At 33.8% G+C, this 13,558-nt stretch overlaps 3 protein-coding genes across 9 annotated transcripts; 2 read left to right on the top strand and 1 right to left on the bottom strand.

Moving 5' to 3' along the window:
- Positions 1-3,366: 3,366 nt before the first annotated feature.
- On the top strand, positions 3,367-10,628 carry LOC105764082 (uncharacterized). 7 transcript variants are annotated; one of them, XR_008191983.1, is made up of 15 exons: positions 3,367-3,639; positions 4,537-4,674; positions 5,190-5,271; positions 5,602-5,678; positions 6,222-6,355; positions 6,440-6,560; positions 7,205-7,321; positions 7,424-7,515; positions 7,712-7,778; positions 7,917-7,995; positions 8,111-8,202; positions 8,945-9,088; positions 9,562-9,621; positions 9,947-10,048; positions 10,199-10,628. XR_008191983.1 is itself a non-coding variant. In XM_012582540.2 (14 exons), the coding sequence occupies exons 1-14, from the start codon at positions 3,448-3,450 to the stop codon at positions 9,953-9,955; spliced, it is 1,404 nt and encodes a 467-aa protein (XP_012437994.1). In that variant the 5' UTR covers positions 3,367-3,447; the 3' UTR covers positions 9,956-10,628. The 7 variants fall into 7 exon arrangements, 3 of the variants coding, with proteins under 3 accessions (XP_012437994.1, XP_012437992.1, XP_012437991.1); XR_008191982.1 differs by having other exon boundaries at positions 10,159-10,628; XR_001124522.2 differs by having other exon boundaries at positions 9,562-10,048.
- Positions 10,629-10,749: 121 nt separating this feature from the next.
- On the top strand, positions 10,750-11,811 carry LOC105764083 (uncharacterized). The gene is made up of 2 exons (XM_012582541.2): positions 10,750-10,934; positions 11,174-11,811. The coding sequence occupies exon 2, from the start codon at positions 11,198-11,200 to the stop codon at positions 11,513-11,515; it is 318 nt and encodes a 105-aa protein (XP_012437995.1). The 5' UTR covers positions 10,750-10,934; positions 11,174-11,197; the 3' UTR covers positions 11,516-11,811.
- A 759-nt stretch (positions 11,812-12,570) lies between these two features.
- Positions 12,571-13,158, bottom strand: LOC105762463 (uncharacterized). The gene has a single exon (XM_012580256.2). It carries the CDS (start codon positions 13,156-13,158, stop codon positions 12,571-12,573), a length of 588 nt encoding a protein of 195 aa, XP_012435710.1.
- Between the last annotated feature and the right edge of the window lie 400 nt (positions 13,159-13,558).

Here is a 13,558-nt window from a genome sequence, read left to right as displayed (position 1 = left end):
ATAAAAAAGCAAAAAACAAATATTGAATAATAATAAATTAGCTTCCAAACCACAATTAGTAGTATATAACATTAAATTAATAATATTATCTAAGTGCATAATTAGTAGTACACCACATGATGACTAAAATATTTGTTTGAATAATAATAAATTAGCTTAAAAACAGTAGAATAAGGATTAAATAAAAGCTAATTTATTATTATTCAATTAGTAGAATAAATGGGCTCAGATCTATGGTAAAATCATAAAACATGAAGATAGTTAGGAGACGTCATTCTTAGGACTCCAACCTTTTAACTTCAAAATTCAAGTAAGTCATTGATTATTTTCTTGTAACTTTTATAGATTTGAGGTCATAGAAACTTGATTTAGCTAGCTCATGTACCAATTTATAAAATTGTTAAAGTTTTAGAAAATTGTCACTGTTGATTTCTTAAAGTTTTAGGTATTAAATTGATAGATTTCAAGCTTAGATGTGAGAAAAGACTAAATTGGACTAAACTGAATAAATGTAAAATGGATTGTAGAAATAAGAAATAGGAGGTCCCTAATGTATAATAGTGGAATTAAAATCCAATTTGAAGCTTTAGATCGAAAGTTATGCTAGTATCGGTTTTAGGAACTAAATTGAATAAATTACAAAATTTGTATAAATTGATAATTGAATGTGAATTGGTTGATTATTGATAGTGTTATATGTTTTATGTTAATCTATAGCTAACGCCGACTGGAAAATGTCCGAAGACATATTGGTAAATAAAGTCTTGTCAGTTTGGAAAATATCTTACCAAAAAAAAATTGGTAAGACATTTTACGGGAATAAGGGGGTAATTTTACGTTGACTAGAAAACCTTTTATGTTGACTATCCTATTTTACATGAAATAAACATCGAAAAAGGCTGAAAATATTTTCGTAAAAGCTTTTACGTGAAACAAACAAAGCCTAAATGTACTAAAAAATACTAAAATAAAAATTTTCTAACACATTAAAAATATATTAATAAAGTATTTATATTAAAAATTACCATAAATATAATAAATATTTTATTATATTAAAAACCAAAATAAATATAATAAATGTTTTATTGTATTAAAAACACAAATAAATATAATAATTTTTATTGTATTAAATATAATTTTAAAATTTTATATTTTGAGTTGAGTTATTTTGTAGGGTAAGTTTTTTTTAAGTTGAGTAATGAGTTTAATTGTTATTAGATTAGTAATTTAATATATATAATTATTATTTATTTTTTATAACATTATATATTCAGGTTGAACTGTGTTCAAGCCAAAAAAACTCTTGCCTATGACCTAGCCCATATATTCAAGTATTATATTTTTGTCTAAACCCTATCATTTTTCAAATGGCCTAAGCAAGTGACTTGGTCCATGAGCAAGTGTCACGGGGCTAGAGTTTTTCTCTCGCGAACCGTGCGGCCTTAGGCGATCCGTTCGTCCAAACTCGCCTAAGTCAGCCTTAACTCAAGTCAGGATTCTTATAGAACTCCTTCAAGGCACCAATTGAAGAGCGAAAGCGATTTATGCCAAAAGAAGCTAAATCAAAGAACAACAGAAAGCCACAGAAAAGAATGCACACAAGGTGTTTGAGTAAATGCTCTCAGAACTCTATTACTCTTAAGAACTCAGAATATAATGGAATGGAGTACAAATGAGGGGAAGGCTCTCTATTTATAGTTGAGCTCCCCCAAAACCGACGGTCAAGATACATTTACATCGACGGACGAGATTAACAGTATCCCTTTATTTTAGGGATTTACAAGATAAGCCATATCAAATCTAATCTAATCTTTACAAGATATGATTCTCTCTATATTCTAAGATTAGTTACCATATCAGCCTAAGTTGCCATGTCATCATTATCGAGCCAACCAGGCTTCAATCTGATGGGCTTCTCCAATAGGTCTTTGAATCGAGCCAACTCTCGTAGGCTAAATGTTCCCCATCTAATCGATAGACCTCCATGGGACGCATCTTGTGCAATGGTCACGGGCTTTGCACTCTGGCCCGTGACACAAGTCTAATCATAAATTTGTAGAAATAAAAGTTTGTTTCATAAATTGGTAAGATATTAGTAGCGATGGTTAGGGTGTTCAAACGGTTAATCAAACCGAATTAATATTAATTGAATTAATCGAACTTTTTAATCTTTTAACCGTTAACCGAATCAAAATATTTCGATTAATTCGATCAGTTAACCGAAATTTTTATGTTTTTGTTTTTTTAGTTAAAACAAGTATAAAATATATAAAAAATTCATTTGACCGAATTAACCAAATTAAAACCATATATAATTTGTATTATTTATTAAGTTTGGTTAATTACCCGATTTCAATTCGAATTAACCGATAAACGAATTTCCAAAAAATTATTAACCGACCTCCGACCGAATTAGATTGGTTAACCGATCAATTAATTCAATTTTAACCGAAACTTGAACACTCTCATTTATTTGTCTCCTATTTTGATTTTAACCGAAATTTTGGAAGACACGAGTGCATATAGTTTAATATATATTTTATAACTCTCTAAAAATATATATTTTTTATAACATATATTTATATTTATATGATCATTAAAACCATTCCATTGTAATTGTAATTAAGTAATTGAATCTAAAAAAAATAATAAAGTTTTATGTAAAATTTAAAAAATATTCATATTTTTAAGATATAATATCTATAAGGTAAACTTTTGTTTATCTCAGATTACATTTTAGTCACATATGTTTGAAATGTTACGTTTTATTCACTTACGTTATTGGGTTGTAACATTTTAGTCATTGAGCGTTAATTGGCGATAACGATGTAACAGTAAGTTGATGTGGCATGTTAAATCATCATTTCAAACGAAAAATTTTAGGTTAAATTATACATTTGGTCCCTATATTTTTTTCGTTTTGAGAAATTTAATTTTTTCTTTTACGTTAAAAGAGATGGAGAAGTGAGGAAAAAAAGGGAGAGAAGAGAATAAAAAAAAGGAAAGTTAAAAGAACATAAAATAAAAAAAATTAAATTGCTCAAAATGAAAAAAAATAAGGGACCAATTGTATAATTTAATCTAAAATTTTTGTTTGTAATGATTATATAATGTGCCATGCCAGTTTACTGTTACACCATTAACGACAACTAACGACTCAGTGATTAAAATGTTACAACACGTTAACATAAGTGACCAAAATGTAACATTTCAAACATAAGTGACAAACTGTAACTTGAGGGAAATAAAAATGACTTTTTTAGTAGTTTACCTTAAAGTAAATTAATACATATTTTAATTATTATGAAAAAAGAAACTAGTATTTTAATCTAAAATAAAATAGCAGTTGAAAATTAATGCCAAAGATTAACATGCCGTTAGGCGGCTAGGCGCAGCGCTACACTTCTAAAACTCACCTCCCTCGCTTTGAGCAATTGAAGAAGAAGAATGCCTGCACAAATCGCTATAGAAGAAGAACAACAACAACAACCTCTTCTCCACAGTACTACCACCGATGGAATCGAAGAAGAGGTCGTCACTTCCTCATTATCCAATGAGCCAGATGCCCTTAAACGCAAGCTCATCGGCTCTAATCAACGCCTTCTTTCTCTCGACGTATTCCGTGGCCTTACCGTCGCGGTATACTCATCCACTGGAAACCTATCATTTGATTTTAGCTCAAGTATTATTCATATTTAGCATGCCAGTTGTTCTTTTTTGTTTGTTTGTTACAGTAATTAGAAAATCGATGTGATAAATTAGCTTGGAAGCAGTTAGGGTAGGAGAACGACTTATTTCTGTTATTTGAAGGGAGAGCGTTGAGTAAGAATTGAAGTGAAGACATAATTGGAAAGTTTTAGCATTTGGAAAATCATTGACTAGCTGATATTTTACTCATCGTGATAAGTTTATTTTAATGCATCTTTTAGACGATTTCCCCCCATATTGGTTGATTGAGAGTAATGGTGTAATCAAGTTGAGCGGAGCACGAATACTGGCAGCTCTATCTCTAGCTCAACTCAATATTTGGAGCTCAATACTTGGCTGGAACTGGACGAACATCTATTTTTAAGCTTGAGCTTGATTAAGCTCATTTATTAATTTTTATGCTCAAGCTTAAACTAGAGCTTGATTAAGCTCAAGATTGGGCTCGGGTCGATAATTAAGCTTAGGGTTAATATTATATATTAAGGGTAATAACGTAATTTAATAATATAAAAATAATTAAAATATATTTTAAAAATGAAAAGTTCGATAAGGCTCGCGAGCCACTCGAGCCGGAGTATTACTAAACCCTAAAACCTTAAATCCTAAATCCTAAACCCTAAAACCCTAAACCCTAAAACCCTAAACCCTAAACCCTAAACCCTAATTAGGGGAGCTTTTATTTTTTCTGCTTATGTTATCTTTTGGTTGATTAAGCAGCCTACCATAAAATCAGGAGGTGTTTATTTTTTTCGTTATTATGTGATTACTTACTAAGTTACTATTAGTTTAGCTTTCAACTCAATTCCTAATTAATAGTTCTTTTAATAGTTGATGATTTTGGTTGATGATGCTGGAGGGGCTTTTCCATCAATCAATCACGCTCCGTGGTTTGGTGTGACCATAGCTGATTTCGTGATGCCATTTTTCCTTTTTGGTGTTGGGGTCTCTATTAGCCTTGTATTTAAGGTATGCAAAGTTCTTTAGCATATCCAATTTTGTGATACCGTCTTTCTCTTTTTGCTGTTGGGGTCTTATTAGCCTTGTATTTAAGGTATGCAAAGTTCTTCGGCATGGATTTGAATCTTATGGGGTTACTGTTGTTTGATGAAGTTCTAGGTAGCATGCCATTTTAATATTTATTTGATTCTTCTCCATAAGTTTGCCCTTACGATTTCGACAGTATCAGTATGAACTCTTTTCCTTGCCCCACATTCCTCATAAAGCTTTATAGCTATTCTTAATTTATGCATAGCGCATTGAACTTTCTAAATCAATATCTAGGATGGGAATTCATCTTACTTTACTGTCACTTCTACCATTCTACGATTTCAATTAACACTGTGTTTTCCATTGACTAAAGAAAAATTTTCTTTTTGTTCATGCCCATATAACAGCAAAAAAGTATATAGCCAAGAATGTTGTATCTGTAGATAGTGCACATAACAAACTCGGAACAAACAAAATTGATTACATGTGTGCAGAAAGCTTCCAGCAAATCATTGGCCACAAAGAAAGTCGTATTGAGGACGGTCAAGCTCTTTCTGCTGGGGTTGTTTCTACAAGGTTGCCACTTTCACCCATTGTTTTCTTAAAATTTTATTAACTTCTAACAAGTCTATAGTCTAGATAGGAGTGACCCACAACTCATATAATTTTGGAATATCTTGAATGCAGAGCTTTTAGTCTGTTTTGTGATAATTCTTCTTTTATCTTTTGGTTGTTAAGCTGCAAGCTCTTAGTAACAAAGTCATTTATGCATATTTCAAACTTCAAATATCCATTTTGTTGCCTACTTGATAGTTTTGAAAGCAAAAGAGGATAAAATGTGTATTTTTTGTGTTTAGCTAATACTGCTCGGAGCTGTGGTTTTTAAATTTTGAAATATGCTCATAGGAGGATACTTTCATGGGCGTAATAATCTTGCATATGGAGTTGATGTGGCCAAGATAAGATGGCTAGGTGTACTGCAGGTAATAAATTTTATGCAAATAATCTTGATGTTCTCTTATTATTATTATTATTATTATTATTATTATTATTATTATTATTATTATTATTATTATTTATTCAAGGTGTCACTAAATTATACGTGTGAGTTGTGCTTCTGCTATGTGCTTGAGAAACACTGAAGTCTAAGTTGGAGCTAAATATGTTAGTATTTACAAAAAAAAGGGGACAACCTTGTAGGATTTATTGTTTTTCAAATGTGAAGGGGAGCTATTTGAAACCTTTTTCAGGTCATATGCATGAATGCAATAGCTTAAGGCATGGAATGTTCCTTACCTTTGCCTGAACCAATGCTCATTGCCTGACTAAGCACTGCACTGACTGATATATTTTGTCAGCTGAACTGTTGATCAAACATGAATCACCTATGCTTCCATTAATCATTTCCTCAATTGTTGTTGAAAAATTCATTCTGTACTCTGCTGTATGTGCTAAATATATGGATATTGCCTTTACTCAGGTACATTGAGCTAATTTCTATCATATTTGTGGTTTATTGTCTACAGAGGATATCAATTGGATATCTGCTGGCTTCAATAACGGAAATCTGGCTTGTTAGAAATGTCATGGTTGACTCTCCAACTGCATTTGTTCAGAAGTACTACATTCAGTGGTTAGGAAATACTATGCTTGCTGAAATGTTTGTAGAGATTTACACCTTTGGCTTTTATTTCTATTTAAAAGTTATTAGCTGGCAAAACTTTTACCTTTACTTTTATTGCAGGATTATTGCTACCCTATTATTATCACTTTACATGTGCGTGCTCTATGGCCTTTATGTTCCAAACTGGGAATTTCAATCCCCAAGCCTCACTCTGTCCACTAATGGGCCCCATACTCAGATTGTAAGTTGTATTCTTTGGCATTTTCAAAACTGCACTATGAAGTGTTTGTAACACAATGTGATTTCTGAGGTCAAATATCTGTATGTTGTTTGACATGGCTTGCATTTGGTTGGTGAATGTTGTTGTTAGATTAAGCTATGCTGTGGATCCTGTCAGTTGTACGTGTTGCTTTTGTTGAAGAGCCAAACCTTTTTCATTTTCTGTGCTGTCATATTGCCATCTATTCACATACAAGCCTTCTATATTCTTCTTATTTCAGGGGCTATAGATTTAAGCAATTAATTGAACTTAATTTTAAAGCATAAGTTATGAACATATCTGGTAGGCATGTCGTGCAATCCTGGTAGCCAAAGCCTGGTGGGTTGTGTCTCAATTGATTTGTCTTTATTGAGAAAACAAATGAAAATTTATTTCATGAGAATATTAATATATGATTTTAGAGATGTACTGCTAGGTTTGATATATTAATCTGAAACTACAACTTTTGGGATAAGAAAATCCATAAATTTGAATGTGTTCTGTTTTGATGTTGTCAATATTTCTATCAGAAGCAAATGCTCTGTCATCCAGCTTTAATTCTAGTTTATTCTTGTGCTTTTCCTTTGCTGCATGGAACTTAAGTAGGTTACCATAATTTTTAATAGGTACATTGTGGAGTAAGAGGGAGTCTTGAACCTCCATGCAATGCTGTTGGCTATATTGATAGGTATTTTCTGGGTGAACCACATCTTTATCGACGTCCTGTATACAGAAGAACAAAGGTTATTCAAATATTTTCTTATGTGTTGTTGATCTGGTGATGCGTTTTGGAATACCCCCTGTTTTAAGATCTTAATGGGATATGCACTCATTTTCATTCACAGGAATGCAGTGTTAATTCTCCTGACTATGGGCCTTTGCCACCGCATTCACCCGAATGGTGCCTTGCTCCATTTGATCCCGAGGGCATCTTAAGGTTAGATAATCACCTTCTTTCATCTTGTTTCTAGCTTTTCACTACAGCAGTAAATTATGATCTTTAAAGTTGTAAAGATGACTTATTATAATATTTTCTCACTTGTATGCACACAACTTAAGGTCCTTATATACCAAATATGCCATTCTTATTGCTTGGTGTTATACTTGGAATTACCCTTATGGAATTTCTGCAGTTCATTAATGGCTGTCCTCACTTGTATTGTGGGATTGCATTTTGGACATATACTTCTGCATCATAAGGTACCATTATTCTTACTGTTAGGTGGGGTCCGTGGGCTAATCTAATTATGAACTTTCCTTGTCAGAAAGGAAAAAGGGTTATGCCAAGGATATTGCATGCGTATGTTGGTGAATGTGCTCTAAATATCTTTTCTGCAGGGTCAAATGCATAGAGTGGTTCTGTGGTCCATGTCTTCCTTTGCATTGCTATTTTCTGGATTTGTTTTACAATTGCTAGGTAAGCTGTCTCAAATGACAATCTCCTAACTCAAGATTATAATTTTGTCATATTAAAACCCAGTCGGTGTATGATTTTCTTGGAGTTTCGAATTGATGACTGGTTGGTGTAACAGGCATTCCCTTCTCCAAACCACTGTACACATTGAGCTATATGTGCATCACTGCAGGAGCATCAGGCTTGTTCTTGACCATCATCTTTTACATAGTAAGTTCATCCTTGGTGATTGGGTTGTCATCCTAATGTTTAGTAGTAGAAAATTCCATGTCGTGTTTGTAAAAGATATATTCTACCTGATTCATGAAGCAGTTGTTCTTATCAAATTATAATACATTTCAGTCCAATCAGTATTAAGAAGCTGTCTGTCACAATTTCTTTCTAAAATGTTATCCTTGGGACTGAAGGGAACCTTGATGGAAGCATAGATACATCCATCCTGGTTTCCTTTGTGCCAGAATTTAAATCTGCATGAGCACAGGAGCCCAAGTGTTGTCGGCATTATGGCAAGTTATTTGATTGGAAAGCTTAATTAACACGAGTAGGAAATGCCTGATCAATAGAAGATAAATTCCAACTAATGGAAGGCTATTGTGAGCAACTTTCCTCATTTAGTAAATCTAGATGTTGGGTTAGCCGTTGCATAGCTTTGAACCCTGTAAATCTTTGGCTTAGGTGTTGCAATTTTTTAGCTTTCCTACTTGAAACCATTGTATATCTATGGAACTTGCTAAAGGTTTTCCTGCTCAAAACCTAATAACGTGACCTAGAGATTGTTCTTCTTGGATCCCCTTTCGCATTCCTGTTGGAAGTTCCTGCATGCATGTACATGGCCAAAAGTAATTCTAGTCCGTTTTTTATAATTTGTTTTTTTAGGGTTTTGAATGCTATTCAAAAATTATATTTCATAAGTAATGAGGAATACAACTAAGCACGGTTGTATTTGATGCAGGTTGATGTCAAACATTTTAGAAAGCCGGTGGTGTTACTTCAGTGGATGGGAATGAATGCTCTTATAATATATGCTCTGGCTGCTTGCGACATTTTCCCAGCTGCCGTGCAAGGCTTTTATTGGCGCTCACCAGAAAATAACTTGGTATCTTTCTCTCTTCTTTTCTGGGTTTGTACTTTTCTATGTTTCTTATCCTTGCCTTCATGAAGGTAATTTACTTAAGAATAGGTGAAAAACTGCAAGCTTGATTGCCCTATTAAGGCATTTCTGAACAGCTTTATCGTTGTCAAGTAATGCTGTAATTTGGATGTTCTTTTTTATACAATACCTACTTCTACCCATACACCCAAACCCTTAAATCAAAGGAAAAACACGCTTAAGTGCGCTCGAACCCACATCTTCCTAGTTGTTGCAATAGCAACGGTGGATGATTTTTTTATTCTGATATACTTTTTTTCTTTCATGTCAAAGTTACTGCATGAGAACACTACTTGCAAATTACATGCACTTTCTAGAGTTGATGTTTTAAGTATAAAAATATTTTCAGTGCAAGGCATTGCTTTATCAACATGTTTGATAGAACTAGTTATGTTAACAATTAAAATTATAAAATGCAGGTTGATGGCTTGGAATCATTGTTACAGTCCGTACTTCGTTCAAGCAAGTGGGGTACCCTGGTATTTGTATTGCTCGAGATCTTGTTTTGGTGCCTAGTTGGCGGTTTTCTTCACATGAAAGGCATATATATAAAACTGTAGAAACAAAAATAGAACAAAAACATTAGAATATTAGGTGTTAGTTAAATATAGAAAGAAAAAGAGAGAAAATTAACTAGAAGTGGTACTCTGAAAACATGAATTGTCACCTAACTTGTCAACACCCTCACATGGCATTTCCCTCTTAAAGATGTGGCATCAAATGTTTCATGTTGGAAAATAACATACTATACCCTCTTTTGGTGATTGCCTGATTGATGAAAACTGTTTTTCATTCCATTTCTAGTATTGGTGAAATTAAAGAGCAAAGCAAAGCAATCACCAAAAACTTGTGGGGGTGCTGCTGTGTACAGCCACTTGTAGAAGATTCAAGATCATTTCTACTTTGGTATATTTAGTTTCTTCCTCTCAAATCAAAGACAACAACTTTTAGTTCCCTTTCGGCTATAAAGACACATTATGCACTCTTTTCTCTTTACTGTACTCTATAAAAATTAGGTACTTGCCTTATTGCACTTGCATCTTCCAACTGTTTTAGCCTATCTCTAAAAATGGCTACTGAGAAAGCCAATGCTGATCAGACCCAGAGTTGCGTTACCGAAGATAATTTCGGTGATCGATCAACAGCTAGCCAGGAATCAACTAAGTTTCAATTCAGTAAAGCACTTGCATGTAGGGCAGTTTATGGTCCAAGCAGCCGCCGTGGCTCCAGAAACAGAAGGGTCCGAACCAATGCCGACCCTAGAACATTACCGAGTAGGCTGAGCAAGGTTTCAGTGGCTGATGATGATTCTGAGAAGTAGCCTAGCTTAGGCCATCAATATCATACCATGTTTGATTGATGTTAATTAAGGCATTTTTTTGTTTTTATCATTACATGGCTTGTTATGATTGATGAAAGCATGGTATCTTTGTAGAGTGTAAATGGTTAAATAATAAAGCACAAGATTCTGGTACTTGGAAAAAAAGATGGTGTACATAAAGAATAAACAACAGAAATATATAAATATGGTGGGTCGTATCTCGTGTCTCCCATATGAAAGTTGAAAAGATTGCCTTAGCATTAGGGCAAACTTGGAAAATACAAAAAAAAGCACCAATTATGAAGCAAGGCATCTATCTAATCTGATTCTGATCAATGATCATCACGCTTTTGGGCCTAAACTTCCGTAATTGTTTATTAATTATGACAGAAAGTTGCAGTACTGAAACATTTTCCAATAATCAGAGCAAAAAGGAAGACGGTCGCAAGGTTTTGAAGCGCCAAAATCGAGGTTGCATCGCAACTTCACACATTTCTTTTAATTTTTCTGATTAACCTCATAATTTGTTTTCTTTTGGAATAAATCTCTGAAACAAAAAAGAAGGAATCATCCGGTCCAAAATCCCACGTCATAATACAGCAAAGTAGAAAATTTCAAATTTTTTCTTGAAAAAGTGTTTCTCTTTTTCATTTTCGTTTCACCCAAAGAAGCACCAGCTCCCCAAACCATAACACCATTCTTTCTTTTAGGTTTCCTTTTGTGTTGCGATCGCGATGGAGAGTTACGGGTCGGGTCAAAGGCCATACGGGGCGGATCGAAGGATGGAGATAGTTAGCGGGAAGAACACGAGCGTTGGATCCAATCAGATCTACTCTACTACTCGTTCGCGTTCCCCTGATTTACCACCCGTTCCGACTCGGACGAGTCAAGGATCATCGAAGCCATGGGGATTTACGGATCCCGAGATGAAGAGGAAGAAAAGGATCGCGAAATACAAGGTTTACACAGTGGAAGGGAAAATGAAAGCTTCATTGAGTAAAGGTCTTCGTTGGATCAAGAACAAATGCTCGCAGATCGCCCATGGTTATTAAAAAAAGCGGCGAAAATCAACGGCTCAGATTGTGTAACGTCGGATGGAGAGTTGGACCCGATGAAATCGATGGTTTTGGACATTTTTGGGCTGAAAAAAAACTGGGTAAGTAAAAGACTATAATAGGCGGGACATTATATAAATTTGTTTAGAATAAGATTTATTTATTTTTCTTTTACTTTAATTCTTGCTAAAGCATTGGAAAATAGGGTTTAATTTATGAAAAATTTGGTAGCTGTTAAAAATGTTTAAATGTTGAATGGAGCATTATATATTATTGCAATTTCATTATTTCAATTAATGATAGAAATGAAAGATGTTTGCAGAGCATTGTTGATTTAGGGTTCTATGGTCATTCACCTCTTCATTTCAAAATGATGGAAGAAAATTGATGTTGATTTTGAGTTTTAATCTTGTAGATAATCTCTTGATGCCTCTTAAAGTTTTAATTTTATAGATGTAGAAAACTCTTGTTTAAGAATTGATAAATTAATCGAAGTCTAATATAACTAAATGGAACCAACATAGTCTTAAATGTTATAGTTTTAATTGATGTTGATTTATTGCCACTTTGCGAACATGCGTCTTAAATGTTTATTCAAATACTCGAATTCTGAAACAAAATCCGAACTCGACGATGAGATATTACTAATCTGTTGAGAGATCCGTCAATTTTAATTACCCTTCCAAATAAGAGTCGGTCTCCTTTCAACTATTGTCCAATAGGCATTAACTGTACTTAGATTGAAAACAAAAAAATTTTGATTTGTCATTTTTCTTATTAAAAGGGGATAGAAATTATGTGGAATCACAATTTCATATAATCCTTTCTTTAAAATCAGTATTAATTGAAGTCCATACACATACAGTACAAAGTCACTTAATACTAAATTACATATACATATATATATATAAAAAGGAAACATTCAATTCAATTTGATGTTACAAACTATATATATAAAAAGGGTAAAATACAAAACATAGCCCTAACGTGCATGCATGCAAATAAATGCCATTCATTCTTTGTTTTTGTCATCTTTGGCACGTCTTAGCACTTCAAGAATTCAAGGTTTGAAGCCTCATTTGTTCGTAAAATTGAGTTATGAATTCTTCTGCTTTAGCATCAATCTCTTCATCGCCGCCGTCATCGTTGTGCTCATCGCATTTCTCTTTGTCGCTTCCTTCACAAGGCGAATCATACGGGCTGGAATCACTCGATGACACGTCATTGAAAGACGAAATTGGAAATGCTATCGGAGACAACGGCAACAAGATAACTTCCTCCTTTTCTTCTCTATTGGGCATATACTTGGGCTCGAGCATGATCTTAGGAGTGGTGGCCTTCATGGGTGGGGAATGAGATGGGGACAATGGGGTGCTTTGTAAATGCATTGGATGCACCGACCCAACAGCCATCCCTTTCCACTCTACCTTTGAATCCACATCGACCTGAACGGGCTTTGAATCCGGCACCATTTCGGCCACGGGTTTTGTACGCAACAATCTAATAGCCACCTTGAAAAGACTCATGGAAGGGGAACGTGTTCTTCCCTTTTGCAAGGGCACATCATTTCCACCATCGGGAGCCTTCTTTTTGTCCCTGAACATGGAAATACAAGACATCAATGATGACGTGTTTTCCATTTTACAGAGACAAAAAAGAAAAGAGCCCCCGATGTATGGTTTTTTGCTATGCAAATTAAGACTAAAGATCCCTTTACCAAATTGAGACAATGAAATAGCGATTTATATAATACGATTCGAGGGTATGAAACACAACTAAAACAAAAGGAAATATTCTTAAAATGACCAACAAATAGTAATTACAACAAAAATGATACTAATTTAGTTACAAAACTCAACAATGACCCCTTTCTTAGATTCCAGTCTGTCAAGTTTTTCTTTATGAATGGGGCACCTGATTTCATTTATGTATATTATAAAACTGTTTAAAATTCACTTTTATGAACCGTAAAAGCAGATATAGAAAATATTTTAATTTAAAAAATTATAATTTTTCTTCGTTTTCAAATTTGATGAAAGC

Source organism: Gossypium raimondii, chromosome 12 (assembly GCF_025698545.1).
Source record: "Gossypium raimondii isolate GPD5lz chromosome 12, ASM2569854v1, whole genome shotgun sequence".
NCBI lineage: Eukaryota > Viridiplantae > Streptophyta > Magnoliopsida > Malvales > Malvaceae > Gossypium > Gossypium raimondii.
The sequence above is the reverse complement of the archived record's forward strand: the minus strand, read 5'-3'. Positions and strand labels throughout refer to the sequence as shown.

Excerpts from the sequence above, each read along its gene's own strand:
- LOC105764083 (XM_012582541.2), top strand. The coding sequence starts at position 11,198 with ATGGAGAGTTACGGGTCGGGTCAAAGGCCATACGGGGCGGATCGAAGG.
- LOC105762463 (XM_012580256.2), bottom strand. The coding sequence starts at position 13,158 with ATGGAAAACACGTCATCATTGATGTCTTGTATTTCCATGTTCAGGGAC.
- LOC105764082 (XM_012582537.2), top strand. The coding sequence starts at position 3,448 with ATGCCTGCACAAATCGCTATAGAAGAAGAACAACAACAACAACCTCTT. Across the intron at positions 3,640-4,536 it reads TCCGTGGCCTTACCGTCGCG|TTGATGATTTTGGTTGATGA; the intron begins GTATACTCATCC and ends TTCTTTTAATAG. Across the intron at positions 8,203-8,944 it reads TGACCATCATCTTTTACATA|GTTGATGTCAAACATTTTAG; the intron begins GTAAGTTCATCC and ends TATTTGATGCAG.